Raw genomic sequence first — 18603 nt, forward strand, 5'->3', positions numbered from 1 at the left:
AAACAGAAATTAAATATTGCCGCATTTTGCCAGAATCCCATCTGAAACCTTAAGCTTGTCAGATTTCGTACAACCTACTAATCAAGTTTTATACATTCGAAATCTCCCTAGTTTTGGGGGACCTGGAAGATGCAACTTTCATTTCCATAGAAATTTGCAAATCTTGGGGTAAGGGAGCAGTGGGGGTACTAGGGAGAAGGGTAAGATATAGGATTATTGAAAAGTCCCCAAGAGGGACCTTCCTGACCAGAATATGCAGATAATTCCTGCTGGCTTTAACTTTGAAAGTTCCTCGAAACCATCCAGATGAAACTGAGCCTGTTTTTTGATATTGTCAGATGTATTCTACTTTGGAGGTTCCAACGCCTAAACTGGAATTCTTTTATTTACACCCTCTCCACCGTTCCCCACACCACCCCTCAATTCCTGCTGCCCCTGCTGATGCTAAGCATTTTTCTCTTGTTATGATCAGGTTCACATTAAAACAGATACTTACAAACTGACTTGAAGCAAAGATACTTTTATGAATGTGACAAAATATTTTCTTGAGAAAAGGAAAGAGGACATCATCAGTCAAATAAAACACCGTGTGGATGTTGATTGGTGAACACTGGTGTAAGAAAAGGAAGCTCAGGAATTTTTATTACTGTATTTATAAACGAGTTTGAAAGAATTTGTAAATGCCACTGGTACATTTTTAAGGTGACACATTTGCTTCTTATAAAGTTATTAAAAATTACAGGGTAAGCTTAAATGACATTCGCCAGTAGTTTTACTTTACGTAATCAATACTGATATCGTTGCTGAACTATGTAACTTTATGATGCATTTTGCAGTCCCTTTTCAGAGAAAATGCTTTTGCAATGGTAGCAATGTTCAGTTTAAATTGACTTAATAAATTATTATCTGAGCAATGATTTTTGGAGGGTCTTTATATATGTATGTGAAACATGCATTACATGAAAAATATAACTTGAGACAGGTTTTTTTTCTTTGCCACAATGAAACGCATCAGAATATATTTTATAAAAGAAGGGTGAGGAAACTGCATTTTAACTCTGGAAATAGAGTATACAGACACATGCTGAAACATTTATCTTAGGACACTCAACTGTGGCATTTTTTTTCAGGCACTAATTTCTGTGCTCATCTTTGAACACCTCTGGTTTTATTTTCCTACTTATTCTAAATCAAAACAGAATACACATTCCCCCAGGCTTTATTCATCTGCCAGACTCGAGCCTTGAAAATACAAGCATGCTTGGAAGCACTCAGAAGTTTCTTTGAACTTCTCCTGGGAACGACCAAGAGCAATCAAAAGGAGAGTTTCCAAACCTGAGATTCAATCAATTTTCCCAAGTTTCCAAACCTGAGATATAATCAACTTTCATTTGACAAGCCACAAATCTCAGGGCCAAAGGTACATAGTTTCTTTTGATCTTGTTTTCCTGCCTCGAATTATCCAATATCTTTGCTTAATACCAGCCGTGATTTCATCATCCATTTGTGATCTTCTCTTTATTGCATAAAATATTTCACAAGTACTTGAAAAATATATAGAAAAACATAACAAAGGTCATTTACTCACATCCAAATCTCATAAATTTTCATATTTTGGCTTGTGCTTTTTTTATTTAACACAGATTTATTTAACATTACAAATACCTTCATTTACATCCCTCAACAACCAAATTATCTCTCTTTTCAACAGTAACCACAATCCTAAAATTATTATATATCCTTCCCTGCTATTTTTACAATGCATGTATCTCATATCTATCTATCTCTAAGTAATATGAGCAATTACTTTGGTATTTATGAGTTTTCATAAAAAATAGCAGATAGCATTATGCACTTCGATTTTTTTCATTCAGCTTTAGGCTTTTGAGATACAAACAGCTCCAGCTGCTCAGCTGTATACATCTGTACAATCTACTAAGCTCCCTATTTATCAACATTTAATTTTTACTGCTTTATGCATACAACTGCTGTAGTTGTATACATACAATGTATTAGTCTCCCTGTTTATCAACATTTAATTTTCATTGCCATAAATGACAAAAGTTGTGTATATACCACTGTTATAGTTGTATACATACATACAATTTATTAATCTCCCTATTTAGCAGCATTTGATTTCCATTGTCATAAATGACGATGCAATGAGCATTCCTATTCCAGTCCCATTGGAATATGTGCAAAAGTTTCTCCAAAATATACACCTAGAGGTATTTATGGTTGGGTCATATAAAATGCGTATCTTAACATTTCCTAGATTCTGACAAATTGCTTCCTCCTAAAGTATTTTTACTGATGTGTACCCTTGCCATCAGTATAGTGCTTTCCATTTCTCTTCATCTTCATTATTGCCTGATGCTTTCAGATGTTTTAATTTTTGACAATTCAGTGAGCGTAAAATGAGGTATTGTTATTTTCCTTTTTATTTCCCTCATGAACCCATTTGTATCTGAGTAACTCAGGCTTTTCCTGCTTTTCTTTTATGCTATGGTCAGATTTATTGTGATTTTTTTTTCTTTCTTCTTTATGCTTTTCTAGGCTTGAGTTTGTTTAATAAAAGTACATATTATGGTAATCAGAATAATTTATTTTACTTTTAAATAAAGGAAGTATAACCTCTCACTTTTCCTCTAGAAGTTCTTCAAAAGTGCATTTGAAGAAAAACAGTGCTGTTTTTCTTCCCCACTCTAGGTGACCCCTTGATATTGGGTGCCTCTCACCATAAAAATCTCTAATCTTACAGCCCAAGAAAAAGCTCAAGGAAGACTATAGCCTGAGGTGTTCACAAAGGCAAAATTGACCACAGTCCAGTAGAGCCAAGGAGCATGTACCAGACTGCAGGACCTCAGCATCTTCTCCCCTCTGTCCAACCACAGGACAGGCCGTGCACCCCAGGGAGACACTGTGTGTCCTCTGGCCTCACTGACTTGGATTGCTCCTGCAGCAGGGGACCAGCCAGCTCATACGCCCACTCCATACTACCCCCAAAGCAGAATTGACTAGGAGCCGGAAACCTACACAAAAAGAAACAATGACTTTGAATGTAGCAAACTCCCTGTGCTTACCTAGTGCCTTCACCTCCTACGGGCATTAGGAGTGAAAGGTGTTTTGCAGGTGTTTGTGAAGGATGTGGCCAAGTCAGTTGTCTCCCCTCCAGAGTGATCCAAGGTAATGATATCTATCCATCCCCGCTGCCTTGACCCCCTGGTTGCAATTGCCTTTGTCACTGTCCCCCTTTGGCACTGCCATGTAAAGTGTGTGGTCCTCCATTGTGAAGCAGTGGGAAACCTAGAAGAGATGGACTTTTCACAACCTGGTTGCATCTTAAAAACACGGCTCTAACTGAAAAGAAAAAAAGACACATATTACATATATTTACATAAATTAAATCTGCAGTCACCCTAAACAATACACACTTTACAAGAATGTGTGCCAACCAAAGGATATATATATATAAACGTGCTAAGTAGTTGCTTATGGGGATTGACGGTGGGGGGAGGCCAGAGTGGGGTAAATGGGAATTTAAGAAATTAAAAATTTAATGAAAAGAAGGCACGCTAACACCTCAGCTCTTAACCTTTTGCCTTCTTCAGACACGTAAGAGGATTCACAGCTGTCCTGAACCTTACATAGCTATTTGGTACTCTCCGTTTTTCCTTGGAATGGCTCTTTCCCCATTGTTTTCTCCTCTCTTTCTCTAAGACCCCCAAAACCAATTCATGTATTCATTCACTTCATGCATATCCTCCTTCTTGCTCTCTTAGTCACATCCCTCGTTTCTCAATCTCTGACCCCTTCGACCATATCTTGATCCTTCTCCGCCCCCCAGGACCACCCTCCTGCAGAGAAAAGCTCACCCGTATGAACCGCTGATGGAAAACTGAACAGAACTAGTCAGATGACCTTGGCTTTACCTGCCTGCTTTCTTTCCTTTGCCCTTCTCCTCTCTTCTTTTATTTTCTCTCTTCTTCTCTCTCTCCCTCCTACTTTCACTCTCTCTTTGTTTCTCTTTTCCTCACTCTCTTTCTCTCCTCCTTGAAGGCACTGTTATAAAAATAGACAGCTCTGAGGTTCGCCTGAAGCCATGGGCTGTCACCACTCAGGATTCCCCTTGTAGAGCCACCTCCACATCTTAATCTCAAAGTCCAGCAGGACAGCAGGCAGTTAGAGCCTGACCTCTAACCTGCTTCCACAGGGGCTGGCTTCCTGAATGGGAGAGATGACTCTGGTCTGGAGACATTTGCCGAGACCCTTGTGCCTGGTCACCTCCACTCACAGGATCCTCGAGATGTGCCGTTTCCTGAGCTGTAAGTGGAAACTAGGGGGACACGGGTCAGCAGAGGGACAGCTAGAGGGGAAGGCTTGAGCTCTGGAGGCTGCTGCCTGGGATTCTGGAATGTTAGACCTGAATAAGGTCTTAGAGATGAGGCATGTAACACAGAGGTTCTCGCCCTGAGTCAATACCCCATTTTCATAGTCAATATTTTGTAATACTCCCTTTTTTTTTAAATGAAATTAATGGATAATGAAACCCGACTATACACAATTTCAACATGACATGCTATTTCAGCTGCAATATTTTTAAAAACCAAAAGAAGGTAATTCAAAAGAAAGTGTGACTTCAATTTACAGATGTTCAGGGATGATTTCTACTTTTTCTTTTTTGAGACAGGGTCTCCCTCTATCACCCAGGTTGGAGTACAGAGATGTGGTTATGGTTCACTGCAGCCTCAACCTCCCAGGCTCAAACAATCCTCCCACCTCAGCCTCCTAAGTAGCTGGAACTATAGGCACATGCTACCACACCTAGCTATTTTTCTTTTTTAACTTTTTGTAGACATGGGGTTTTACTGTTGCCCAAGCTGACCTCGCACTCCAAGGCTCAACCAATCCTCTAATTTCAGCCTTTCAAAGTGGCTCGGATTGCATGCCTGAGCCATTGCACCTGACCAGGATGATTATTTTAAAGTCATAAAGCATCCTCATGAATTTTCACCATGCCTCTAGGAAGTGGGACAACTCTCTCAATTACCAACAAGTGCTGTGATTTACCCAGCATCATCCCAGCCAGGACTTGACCCCGGGCCCTGCCCATCCACTCAGACTCTCCTCTCTGCAGCAGAAACAGAAAACATAAGGAGATGTGGGGTAACCAGACATTGGTGGCTTTATGAGTTATATCCTCTGTGCTTGTGATTTTTCACATGGATCTTGTTTCACAAGAGCCCCACCACCTCCCCGGCAAATTCCTTCGTGCAAACATGAGATTAAGCAGCTGTCTGCACATGTATGTGCCCGTTCTTCACAGGCCCTTAACAGGTGTAGGGGACCTTTTCCATTTCCCATCATGACCAACTTTGTCTTCATTTTCTCCTCATCTTTCCCTTTCACCCTCCTTCCTTCCCTTCCTCTTTGATTTCTTCCCCCTGAAAATTGCAATCTTTTGAAATTTGATATATGCATGGTGCTTTAAATGCATTATCTCCTTTTATCTTCAGCCAAACTTGTTAGTGAGTACTACTACCTCAATCCACAGATGGGGAGACAACAGAATAAGGAATATATAAGAAATGTGGTCAAAGGCAGAAACATGGAAGTGATAACTTGGGATTCAAAGCCAGGTCTATCTGACTCCAAACTCGGAGAGACTCTACCAGGCCCGCTGTAACCTCCCCTACCCTTCCAATCCTGTTTGGACTTCTCTTTTCCCTTATCATGAGTTTTTTACCAGAACATCAGTTAACTCCAATATTTTCTTAGAAGCAGGTAAAATTATACCCAGCCTTACACTCAGTGAGGAGGAAATTATGCTGAAAGTATCAGCTGCTGACCTAGAAATAGAAATGCCCTAGGCTGCCCCCCTCCCCTTTCCTACCCCAACCTCTGAGCATTGTGGAGCTGCACTGTGGAGCAGCAGGTGACCTAGAAAGGGCAGGTGAAGCCTAGGACCTAGAGATCTTGATCAACTGACTGGGGACTCCTTACCATCAGCCCAGCAGGGACACTACGAAGAAGCAATCTTGCAAAAACCACATCACCTAGACTTGAATGCCATGCTCATGACCTGGCCTTGCAAAAACCTTCGGGATCATTATGTCTGCTTTCTTATCTAATCTACCTAAGTCTACACCTGCCTCTGCTTGTTCATCCAAACACACACTCAATTAATATACATTTCCTGAGCACCTGCCATGTGCAAATACATTCAGGCAAAATATTTGTGCATCTATTACTCACCAGTGCTGCAGACTTAGCCACAATAGGCAAGAAAAAGCCCCTGCCCTGCCCATTCCAGGAGAAGATGGATGTAGACAAATAAGCAAATATTTTAAAATATATGTGTGTGTGTTTGTGTGTGTACATATGTATCCAGTAGAGAAACCATGAATAAAACCAAATCAGAAAAGGGAATAGAAAAATATAACAGAAAAAAATGTGTGTGTGTGTGTGTGTGTGTGTGTGTGTGTGTGTGTATCCAGTAGAGAAACCATGAATAAAACCAAATTAGGAAAGAGAACAGAAAAATATAATATCATAGAAAAAAAGTGTGTGTGTGTGTGTGTGTGTGTGTGTGTGAGTGTGTATACATATGTATCCAGTAGAGAAACCATGAATAAAACCGAATCAAGAAAGGGAACAGAAAAATATAATAGAAAAAAAAGTGTGTGTGTGTGCGCGCGCGCACAAATGTATCCAGTAGAGAAACCATGAATAAAACCAAATCAGGAAAGGGAATAGAAAAATATCCCAGCTACTCAGGAGGCTGAGGCAGGAGAATTGCCTGAACCCAGGAGGCAGAGGTTGCGGTGAGCCGAGATCGCGCTATTGCACTCTAGCCTGGGTAACAAGAGCGAAACTCCGTCTCAAAAAAAGAAAAAGAAAAATATAACAGAAAAAAAAAGTGTGTGTGTGTGTGTGTGTGTGTGTGTGTGTGTGTGTACATATGTATCCAGTAGAGAAACCATAAACAAAACCAAATCAGGAAAGGGAATAGAAAAATATAACGGGGAGAGGGGAGGAGCTGTTAGGGAGATCATCATGTTTTAACGTTGTTAGACACACAGAAATAAATAAGTCACAATTCTTGTGTAGCACCTACATAGTTACCGAACAGTATTCATATGCATAAAATGTTCAGCCTTGCTTACGCTTTGATCTGCATAGTCACTTTGGGCTGTGTATGCAAAGTTAGGGAAGCAATTTGTTTTCAATACAAAAGTGTGGAGAAATATCTCAGTGGTGCATTCTTTCCTACAGTTAGCTAATGACTGAAATGTATAACATTTGTGGGTAGCTGGGGTATGTGCTCCCATGTACCAATATCCTAATATATCCCTGCTCTCCCACAAAGGAAGGGGGACACAAAAATGCATCCGCCTTCAGCTGAGATGTTTCCCCATTCCTGCCAAGCCTATTTTAAGAAAAACTTTTAAATTCACCCTAAAGAGAGGCCTCCCATCTGCACCGCTCCAGACAGTCTTGCCACAGTCAGAACTGATTTAACACATGCCAACGACCAGGAAGAGTGATCACGGAGAATGCCTAATCCAAACCTGCAGGGAAGGAAGACCCACCTGCCTCAGAATCAGGAACGGGGCAGAGCTCTTGCTTGGGACAGCCACAACTACCCCTGTTCGCCTTCAGCAAACGGGCATATACTGAAAGGGTATGAGGGAAGGGAGGGAAGGGAGGGAAGGAGGGCGAATGGCTGAAATATTCGACAGAAGGCTGAATATAGACCCTGCACTCAAAGAAGCCAAGAAAGGGCAGGCGGGAGTAGAGTAACTTCCGGTAGGAACCGCCGCGTTTTTTTTTTTTTTTTTTTTTTTGAAACAGAGCCTCACTCTGTCACCCAGGCTGGAGGGCAGTGGTGCGATCTCGGCTTACTGCAATATCCGCCTCTGGGTTGAAGCAATTCTCCTGCCTCAGCCTCCTGAGTAGCTGGGATTACAGGTGCATGCCACCACATCCGGTTAATTTTTTTGTATTTTTAGTAGAAAAGGGTTTTCACCATATTGGCCAGGCTGGTCTTGAACTCCTGACTTTGTGATCCTCCCACCTCAGCCTCCCAAAGTGCTGTGTTTACAGGCCTGAGCCACCACGCCCGGTGGGAACCACCTCTTAACAGCTTCGCTGGGGGTAAGAAGGCACCTGGCATTCATCACCATCATCCTTTCTCCCAGAGCACACGTGAGACAGAGGGACCTCCACAGAGAGGGCTGTGAGAGAGCATGTCCAGAGCTGGATGATCCCCAACAGCAATGGCAAGGGCCTTCCGCAGCACCCTGAAGACTGCACCCCCATATGTGAAGGGAAAAGGATCACTCCAGAGTCCCCAAGCTGGCAGCTGCAGCACAGGGAAAAGGAGGAGAAAAAGTTTCTCCACCGACCAAACACTGCCCCTCAGGCATCCAAACCCCAGCACAGCTTCAGCAGGCCTCCTTGGGAGGTGGTACCTTAAACCCTCAACATTGGTGAGGGACTTCAAAACTGCCAAGGCTTCAAATTCCATCTGTCACTGCCTCCACTCTAAGGTGGATGGAGGATGAAATCTTCCTTTCCTAATTCCTTGGCTATCCTAAGTATCAAATGAGATTCCAAATGTGACAAGGTTTTTTTTCAAATTACCTAAGATGCTATATAGAAATGAAATATAATTAGCATTTTAGACCTGATGCAATGGTTCACGTATGTAATCACAACAGTTTCGGAGGCCGAGTCAGACAGGTCGCTTGAACTCAGGAGTTCGAGACCAGCCTGGACAACCTGGCAAAACCCAGTCACTACTAAAAATACAAAATATTAGTTAGTCGTGATGGCACGCACCTGTGGTCCCAGCTACTAGGGAGACTGAGATAGGAGGATCACTTGAGCTTGAGAGGTAGAGGTTGCGATGAGCAGGGATTGTAGCACTGCACTCCATGTAAGACACCATGTCTACTAAAAATAAAAAAGAAAAATAGCTGGGCATGGTGGCATGTGCCTATGGTTCCAGCTACTCAGGAGGCTGAGGTGGGAGAATCGTTTGAGCCTGGGAGGTTGAGGCTCCAGTGAGCCCTGATCACACCACTGTACTTCAGCCTGGGTGACAGAGGGAAACCCTGTCTCAAAAAAGAAAAATAGAAAGAAATCATCCCTGCGTATCTGTAAATCGAAGCCATACTTTTTTTTTTAATTTCTTTCCTTTGATTTTTAAAAATGTTGCAACTCAGATAGCATGTCATTATTTTAACACATTATATGAGCATTGGGCAACAGAGCCAGACCCTGTCTCAATAATAATAATAATTAGCATTTTAATAAATCACACTGTGTCCATTGCATATTTTCAAATATTTTAGAAAAAGGGTGAGGAAGCCCTTAATAAACACTCCCTCTTGGCTGAAAACTGGTTGTGAATACTGAAAACTGGTTGTGAATACTGAAAACTGGTTGTGAATACTGAAAAACTCTTTATCGTTGCAAAGAGAACTTTGCCGAGAGTTTCCAAATGCCAAATATTGATTTTTCTCACTTGCTTTGCCCAACAGTTTTTGTCTTTTCATATTATGATTTTGGGAATGAAAACAAAGTTACAGTGACCTGCATGCTATAGAACTCTGTGAGAAGCAGGCAGCTGGGAAATTAAAGCTCGCTAGTTACCCACTTGGCATGTATTATACAAGAGATGTTCTCCAAATTGAATTCCATCTTTCGACGTCTTGAGTTGCTCACATGAATTGAAGTGAAAATTGGGTAATTGGATGAAAATCATTAGCTGTCATCTGTTTAGCCCAAAAAGACACTATCCAATTAGTTAAAACAATAAGACAAAAACAGTACAAATACCTATTCAGAAATAAATAAGATTAGGATTAATAAAACTATATTCGAGTTTTGTTAATCCACCATCTGTGCCTTACACACACACACACACACACACACAGATATGCATGTACATATATCCATGCACATACACAATTTCCAGGAGCCCCAAAAAAGCTTGATGAACCCTCAACTCTTATGTAATCCTCAAAACACAGGCTGTTTGGAATAAAGAATGCATACGATGATCTAAATAGTTAGATTTCAATTTTTTCTGGCAAATAATAAAAACCAAGGCATATTTATTTCTTTCTGTCCATATCAATATTATTACTATTATTTTTGAGTTTTAGTTATTTATGAAGAGGGGTGATATGACAGTAATAGATTTTGAGGTATTATCCAGATTTCTTTCACTTATTGATTCCTGTTATTCTTCCCCTACTTGCTAATTACCATGTCTCTGTGTCTTCCTTCCTCTTTCTTCTCCCTTCCTCCCTTCCTTTCCTTTCTTCCTTGCAGAATTTCATGTGTTTTATTTGAAGCCAAGCCCTCACTCCACCATCATATGCTTATCACTTTTGTGAAGAAATGAATGAATAAGACTGCCTTGGCTGTTTAAAATTCAGTCTTTTCTTTATCGAGTCTTTCTCTCCAACTCCCTTTCTGCTCCAGCCTACTGTCATAATTCCTATAACCTTGGAGTCAAGAGTGCTTACAACCTCCTCAATGGGCAACTCCAATTTTGCAGATAGGAAAATGAGACTGAAGAAATGAAAGGATTTTTGAATTCTTAGAACACTCGGAATTTTTTTTTTCCCATCTCAGAAGAATAACAAATGCAGAGAGACACAATGAAAAGCTTTTTAAAAGGTGAAATTCTCAGAAAACTGAAGCTATCAAATTTTTTGGTCTTTTCTATGCATAGATAACCAAAAGCCACTTGCTTTTAAAGTAAGAGCAAATTAATGACATTAGTGCTTACTTGAAGCAGAAAATGAATGGGATCTCTTTGAATAAAGATATATTCAGAGCTGTTGCTTTCCATCTTCATTTAAAAACTCAATTGTTCATTATGTTTCTCAGGACTGTGACTTCATAGCCACGCAGAACTCTAACATTTCTTTCATGCATTCAAATCTTCATGCTGAGAAAGAGATGTAATTTCCTCGGCTCTCTCCACCTGAAAATTATCTGAATGTTGACCTTGAGTCTTCAAAAGTAGGAGCATCTTTCCTAGGAGTACTTACAAGGTCTCTAGACACCTCCTTCAGCTCTGATGTTCTGATTCCGTCATTCCATTCTACTGCTGCAGAGAGGCCAAAGTCTGTGCTGGCAGGGAAGGGTGGAAGTGGCTGAGGAGAGAGCAAAGCAGACTGCTGAGCTGGGAGTCAGAGGAGTTTTGTTCCTGTTCTTCGGGAACTCGCTTGATAACCTTAAACCCATTAATTTACCACTTTACGCTGGTTTTCTTATCTATAAAGTATGCATTTTCACACACACACACACACACACACACACACAGAGAGAGAGAGAGAGAGAGAAATGTAAGGTCCCTTCTAGCTCCAAATATTTAATGAATCTGGGGCAGTTTATCCCTGTTTTGTCATGGTCTTGCGTTGGCAGCCTTTGGGGGGAGTCGGGGGAGAGAGAGCAGGGAGATTTCATCTTCCGGGTCTATTTGCATGTATTTATTACTCCAGTACATCGTCTAACACCTGTCTCTCCTCAGTTCCTACAAGAATAGTCAACAATCATTAATTCCATGTACACTGAGAGCTAACCAGGTACCAGGCACTGGCTGCACACTAGAATTCAGGTACGAGGCAGCCTGGAGCCTAAAAAGCACCTCTGTTAACAGAGGACAGACTTTAACAACACATTGCACCAGCAGAAGTTTTGCCTACTGACAAGAGAGTCAACGTGGTGAGAGTCACATGGACAGTTTGCCTCAACTGAGCTCCCCAGGCTTGTAAGGTACTGCAGTAGATTTTTTTCCAGACTAGATTTGAGAAGAACTATCTTTTCTTTTTTTCTTCAGCAAACTCATGATTGAGACACTCAGTTTTTTAATCCAAACTAAAAGCTGATTTACATAATTTTTAACTAAAAAATAAAATGGTCTCAGCACCTTTATTTGGATAACTATAGGTGACTTTCACAAACCGACCTATGTCATGCTTGGTTGAGGATTCTAACTCACTTCACTTTCAGTAGGTGCTTCCTGGACATCAGCGACCAAGCTTGGTCTCCATACCAGGCCCAGAATGCCTCCATGTGACTTCACGCCTGAAAAATACCAGGTAAGATTCAGGGCTTTAGGAAAACCCAAAGAGGTGGTTTCTCTGGGGAGGTCTCAATTGATTATTTCCTTTAAAATGACACAAAAATAGCCCTGCCTGCCATTAAACTATCTCATTCCAGATATTGTACCCTCTAAGTCATTGGAAGCATCTGAAACCCTCTTTCTCCCCTAATGCTAGTATATGAATTGTTGTCCTTATGTGAAAGATAGAGACAGAGACAGAGGCAAAGAAAGAGGGTACAAGAAACAGTCTATACATGGTAATTAATATATGTATTGCAGGCGATACGCATACATTGGCTTTAAAATAAATGTTGTTCCTGTTTTAATTGACTTATGTGGCCATCTGACCTTCCTGAATCTTCCAGCAAAAATAATGAAGTTATATTTTTGTTCTCAGGCTAACAAAGATCGAGCTGGCATTTTCTCTCTCCCTTTCTCTCTCTCTCTTTTCTTGTTACTCTCTCTTTCTCTCTGTCTCTCTCTTGCGTACACGTGCACGCATGCACGCACACACAGCAACTTCTTTATTCTACATGATACTGACAGGTTAGAAATTGTGGAATCAATAGGTACTCATGAGGGATCCACAAAGAAGACAAATATAGGAGAGATATTCTATAATTAAAGATACAAACACGACCAGCACTTCATTGCATTTTTATGTTTTAAAAAACTACCACAACAATAATGACTTATTAGTTCAGACTAATTGCTTGCTTATTATTTCAGACATTTACTTCCAAAGTCCATTTTTTTCATAGTCAAAATCAATTCAAAGCCAAGGCTTTTCATTGATAGGTAGAAATTCCAGCCCTTTTCTCCGTATTTGACCTAGAAAGAGATTGAAAGACTCCTTAAAAGAAAAGGCTTTAAATTCACCTCCTTAAAAGAAAAGGCTTTAATTTCTTGCAAGGACTATATTGGGAATGTCCATTCACTTTTGAGCCTCTACAGGCCAGCAGCCCTCTGCTCCGTCCACTAGAGAGACGGGGCACTGTTATTCGTAGATTGACTGCTGTTGATCTTGTAAGAAGCGTATGGGTTTAAATCTTGTTTATCTACAGTCCCTTGGCTACAACCGTGTCCTGGAAATTCACAAGGAACATCTTTCTCCTGTGGTGACGGCATTTTTCCAGAAACCCCTGCTGCTCCACCAGGGGCACATGGAGTGGCTCTTTGATGCTGAGGGAAACAGATACCTGGATTTCTTTTCTGGGATTGTTACTGTCAGCGTTGGCCACTGCCACCCGTGAGTATCCTTGAACTCTGGCGATTTCTTTTCCAAAAGAATGCATGGAAAACAATTATGTTTGTGATTCTGAACTCTTGATTTACTTATCTTGTTTTAAAAAAAGTATCTATTACAGATTGTGGCTGACATACTCCCTGCTATTTCCTGAGTACAAAACCTTGAAACTCTACTTTTCCTTTTCTTGACAATGCAAGATTTTGATACTCTCATGGCACATATAGTGTGGCACGTACCATGTGACTGGAGTCTTGCTGTGTGTGTTTCTCATTAGCAACAGCCTTCCAAAGAGAGGGGCGCATTCAGGGAAGGGAAGGGAAGGGAAAGACAGGCGGCTATCAGAGAAACACGGGACAGCCTTGTCAGGCGAGGGCTGATGAGAGATGAGAAATAGCTTCTAGCCTGGGGATCTTCTTCATGGCCTCTGAGAGATGAAAGAGGAAAAGAAGAATGATAAAAGACAGATGCAATCCTAGCTGAAAATGTACCTGGAAATGTATGGATCAATTAATCTAGAGATTGCAGTGTTGCCTGTCCACTAGCCCACACAAATACCCTTGGAGCATTCTTGGTCTTTATGCAGCCCTCTCATTTCATGTCTGTTCTCTTTCTTTTAATAATCTGACCAGTAAAACTCACACGAAGTTAGGGTAAAGCAATAAAGCAGCAAGTCTAAAATAAACTGAATAGGTCTGGGTCCTTCTGTCAAAGCAGGAGGCAAAGAGTGCCCCCTCAGGCAGCTGTCAGGAGGTAAGGAGTGGGTGTGCCTCGGGGGCCCGGCCCTCATCTTTTCCTCCCCTTGATTTCTCCTACCCTCTTCCAACGTCAGGAGGCCATAGTCTCATGCAGAGTCCCAAGAAGTATCCAAAATAAATTTCAGATGCAATTTAAAACATAGGACAAACATGTGAAAGAAGTAGAGAAAATGGAGTAGAAAATGAGTTCAAACATTCTTGTTGAATCTTCCCAGTAACATGGACAGTGTTCCCTGGTAATGGGAAGCCATCTTCCCTTCCCCTCCTGTTTTTGGTAAACAATGTTTTTGTCAAGTGTCTCTTCTTTTCAAGAGTTTACTGATACTTCACAATTTTCTAAAATGAGTTTCATGGATCACCGATCGTAAGAGTTTCCATGGAAAAGGGTCCTATGAGAAAATCGGTTTGGGAAACACTTTAAACTGTATCTCCCTTCTGAAGAGAAACAGTGCACGTTAATCTATCATAGGTACTAAAATGTCCTACAGTAAAGAAATCTGTATGATCTGGTATTTCTCAAAATATTTACCCACTAAATTGATTTTTTCTGATGTGAAAGATATTAACAACAAACAAAATTGGTATGTAACAAACTTTAGCAATTAATATCCTTTACAGCAATTTCAGACATCTTGGCTTGTGTTTTCAAAGCCAAGTGAGGTTCCACAAATCTACCATCCTTAGTGGCTGTTTTCTCTCAGTGTGAACCTTCCAATCCTGTAAGGTTGGCCCAATCCTTCAAAGAATGTGACTTTATAGCTATAAAATGTTTATCCACACTAACCACTTTTCAGACTCAGATATTAGAATCTCCCTGCAGAAAAATTGTTAATCTTAGCTGGACATGATAGCATGCACCTGTAATCCCAGCTACTCAGGAGGCTGAGACAGGAGGATCTCTTGAGCCCAGGAATTAGAGGCTTCAGTGCACTATGACTATGCCTGTGAATAGCCACTGCACTCCAGCATAGGCAGCATAGTAAGAGCCCATTCCTTAAGAAAGAAAAAAAGGAAGGGAGAAAAGGAGGGAGGGAAGAACTATTGATCTTGCATACATGTGCTTGATGAATCTATTCTTCTTTAGAAAAATTAAGAACTCAGGCTTACAGCTAGTCATCTCTTTTTCCAAACTGTTCAAAGGATGGTTAATAAGAAAGTATAGTTAGAAGAAATTCTAAGCTCAAATTTCCTTCTAAACAAGGCATTTCTTTTCTAAAATCTCTTGTAATCACTGAGTCTCCTTTTGAACCCTGCTCTTGGTAAGGAATTCATTACTTCTTGAAGCAACACATCCCATTGCTGGACACCGTTAGTGGTTAAGGGAGTTTATTCTCATGTGCGGATAAAATCTGCCTCTTGAAACTCTTTGAGAAAAAAACAGTATGTTTGAGTCCAATGGCCAGTGAGTGCACAGGAGGGACGTGGCACGCAGCGCAAGTAACTCTGCTCTACTGCTTATCCAGGAAGGTGAACGCAGTGGCACAAAAGCAGCTCGGCCGCCTGTGGCATACAAGTTCCATCTTCTTCCACGCTCCAATACACGAATATGCTGAGAAGCTTGCCGCGCTTCTTCCTGAGCCTCTTAAGGTACAATGCTCTTCCTGCAGGAGCTAAATTTTATGGGTAGAAAAGAAGGTATGATGCTCCCAGCTCAAAGGGACAGGAGTCTTTTGATTCTAGGGGAGCTGCCCTAAGAAGCAGGAGGATGAGCAGGGAATTTAGCCTTTGCATTGAACATCTGTAGTGGTGATCTGATAGCTACAGCTGAAAGCAATCAGACCGAAGAAGGGAATGTATGAATGGCTGGTGAAACAAGCCAGTGTTCCCTTGTGTCACCTCTGAGCGTCTGCTTCTCTTTGATTGCCCTCCTCACCATATCTTTGCAGAAATCACTTCCCGGGAGCCGTGGGCCTTCTGATCTCATCTATGTCCCCAAGAGGTTTTTATCTCATTGCTCCTTAGCCTTTGTGCAAAGTTATTGCGTTTCTTTTACAAAAGTGGAACCATTTTTAATAAATGCCATTTGGTTCATTTAGTCCAAAATACACTTAGATATGTTTTTCTGCATGAACTATTTTTCGGCATCTGAAATGACTGATATTTTAAACTGAACTGAGACGTTAAAATGTTGGCCAAGATTTCCATTCAGGCGTTAAATGAGTTAATACATATGAAGAATCTAGAACAGTGCTCAGACCCAGGTGTTAGCTATTATTATTTTACCATGTTGTCTACATTACCTAGAATAGATGAAGAAACTTGGAAGAACTGCAACCCTCAATTCAGCCCAGATGTTCATGGAAGAGCAGAAGTAGAGAAGTCAGCAGAGTCACAAACACATGACTGCCAGTCCCTGAGTCCAGAGGGCACAGTTTCCTTTTATTCTCCTCATTCTTTCATCCAGGCTGAGCTGCGTTTTTTGTTTTTTTATTTGTTTACTTGTTTTTTCCTTTTTTTTTTTTTTTGACAGAGTTTCACTCTGTTGCCCAGGCTAGAGTGCAATGGTGCAATCCTGGCTCACTGCAGCTTCTGCCTCTGCAGTTTAAGTGATTCTCCTGCCTCAGCCTCCTGAGTACCTGAGATTACAGGTGCCTGCCACCACACCTGGCTAATTTTCATATTTTTAGTAGAGATGGGTTTCACCATATTGGTCAGGCTGGTCTCCAACTCCTGACCTCAAGCGATTTGCCCACCTTAGCCTCCCAAAATGCTAGGATTATAGGCTTGAGGCACCACACCCAGCTTATTTAATTGTTTTGGGGTTTTTTCAACATTTACACACAAAGCACAGTCCGGCTGGGACAACCCCTGGAGTTTCAGGGTCAGGAGTCCTGTCTTTTCCAACCCTTCAGAATCAGGTGAGCGGGTTAGGATCAGGAGCCAAGAAGCACAGTATTTCGATCTATCAGCTACTCCATGTGCCCCTCAGCAAGTCACCCCTCTTGGAATTTTGAAGAGCATCAAATAAAGCCAATGAAAGCCTGGAATGTTCCACAGCTGAAACAATCTCTCAGCCATTTTTGTACATCTAGCACTCAGCAGCTACTCCAGGAAGGGCTATAGAATTCACACAGTGTGGTTAAATGATGGAACTGCTAGGTAATCCGAGCTGCTCTGAAGGGAACTCTCCTTCACACTCAGAGGCCGCACACATGCCCTTCAGCAATTTTGAATAAATTAGGTAATAAGGAAATAAATTGTGAGGCCACTTGTCTTCCTTTCTTCTCCAGGTCATTTTCTTGGTGAACAGTGGCTCAGAAGCCAATGATCTGGCCATGCTGATGGCCAGGGCACACTCAAACAACACAGACATCATTTCCTTCAGGTAATCACAACTTGGAATAATCAACTTTAGTAACATTGACTTACCCCCTTCTAAATGGGTATCTTTAAATTGCAGCATGGAGTGGGAGAGAGGTTTTCTCAGGGATATTTTTCTAATTGTAAGTTTTAAGGTAGGATCAGTCAATTGAATTTTGTGACTGTGTAACTCCATCCAAGTTAGCCTGATACAAGATAGGGGGTCCCAACTGGAACAAACAGCTTGAAGTCCTCATTATGTCACAGATCCTCCTGTGGAATGAAAGAGAAACCCACGTGATAGTTTTTTAACTTTGAAGATGTGGCAGGGACCACGCCATATACCAAGCAGTAAATGACTGTTCCCCACCCTAGAAGATCAAGGTTCTACCAAATGATACCAGGCACATTTTAACTTCTGCTTATGATAAGGAGCTATCCACTTATTTCACAGTGCTAGCTGAACCCGTTTTTCACCTTTTATTCTCCTTAAGTTCAGAGGTTGCATATATAACCCTGTATATTTCTGCTTCTTTCGGTGACTCTTAGAACTGATAACTTAATAGATTAATTAATAAACCCTGCATGGCTGTATTAGCACTAAAAAATAATTAAAAACTAAGCATTTTGCTTACAGTTGCCTCCTTGGGTAATTGTATACAGCACATTTAAACAGACTCCCGTAAGGTTAATGTAAAAGGTAAGGGTGACTTACGGTAAAAGTTAGTGGAATGAAGAAATAGTCACATTTTTAACCTGTCTGGTCATCATTTCTGTGTGAATTCAAAAGAAGGTTTTACTTAATCCTTATGATAGTATATTTGATACTGCACATTCCGTAACAAATGAACATGCAGTTATTACAGGAATAAGGAAACATTTGCTATCAAAGAAATATAGCAATAAAGAATTGTGACTGATGTATTACCTAAATAACATTCCAGAATATGTCCTGGACATATGTATGTCCATTAAAAGTAATGGCAGAAACTGCAATTACTTTGGCATCGACCTAACGTAACCATTCTTTTGAATAGTCTTAATAGTCCTGAATCCTTGTTTAAAGGTGATTTTGATATGGGAAATTGTTAAAACTCATTTGAAGCTGACACTGTGTGACTAGGATTTGTTTCCAAAGAAACAAAACCTGTTTTGTTATGTTTTTGGGG

The 18603-nt window shown here is 41.0% G+C and overlaps 1 protein-coding gene across 2 annotated transcripts in view; it reads left to right on the forward strand.

The window, feature by feature from the left end:
• Nucleotides 1–4116: 4116 nt before the first annotated feature.
• AGXT2 (alanine--glyoxylate aminotransferase 2) overlaps nt 4117–18603 on the forward strand; it is a 42819-nt gene continuing 28332 nt past the window's right edge. The window contains exons 1-5 of one of the 2 annotated variants that reach the window (XM_010336681.3): nt 4117–4325; nt 12040–12125; nt 13195–13379; nt 15598–15721; nt 17365–17459. In XM_010336681.3, the coding sequence (XP_010334983.2) occupies nt 4229–4325; nt 12040–12125; nt 13195–13379; nt 15598–15721; nt 17365–17459 (587 nt within the window). In that variant the 5' untranslated portion in view covers nt 4117–4228. Of the gene's footprint in view, nt 4326–12036; nt 12126–13194; nt 13380–15597; nt 15722–17364; nt 17460–18603 lie in introns of both variants that reach the window. The other variant, XM_003925933.3, reaches the window with a different exon arrangement.

This window comes from Saimiri boliviensis, chromosome 1 (assembly GCF_048565385.1).
Source record: "Saimiri boliviensis isolate mSaiBol1 chromosome 1, mSaiBol1.pri, whole genome shotgun sequence".
Lineage (NCBI taxonomy): Eukaryota > Metazoa > Chordata > Mammalia > Primates > Cebidae > Saimiri > Saimiri boliviensis.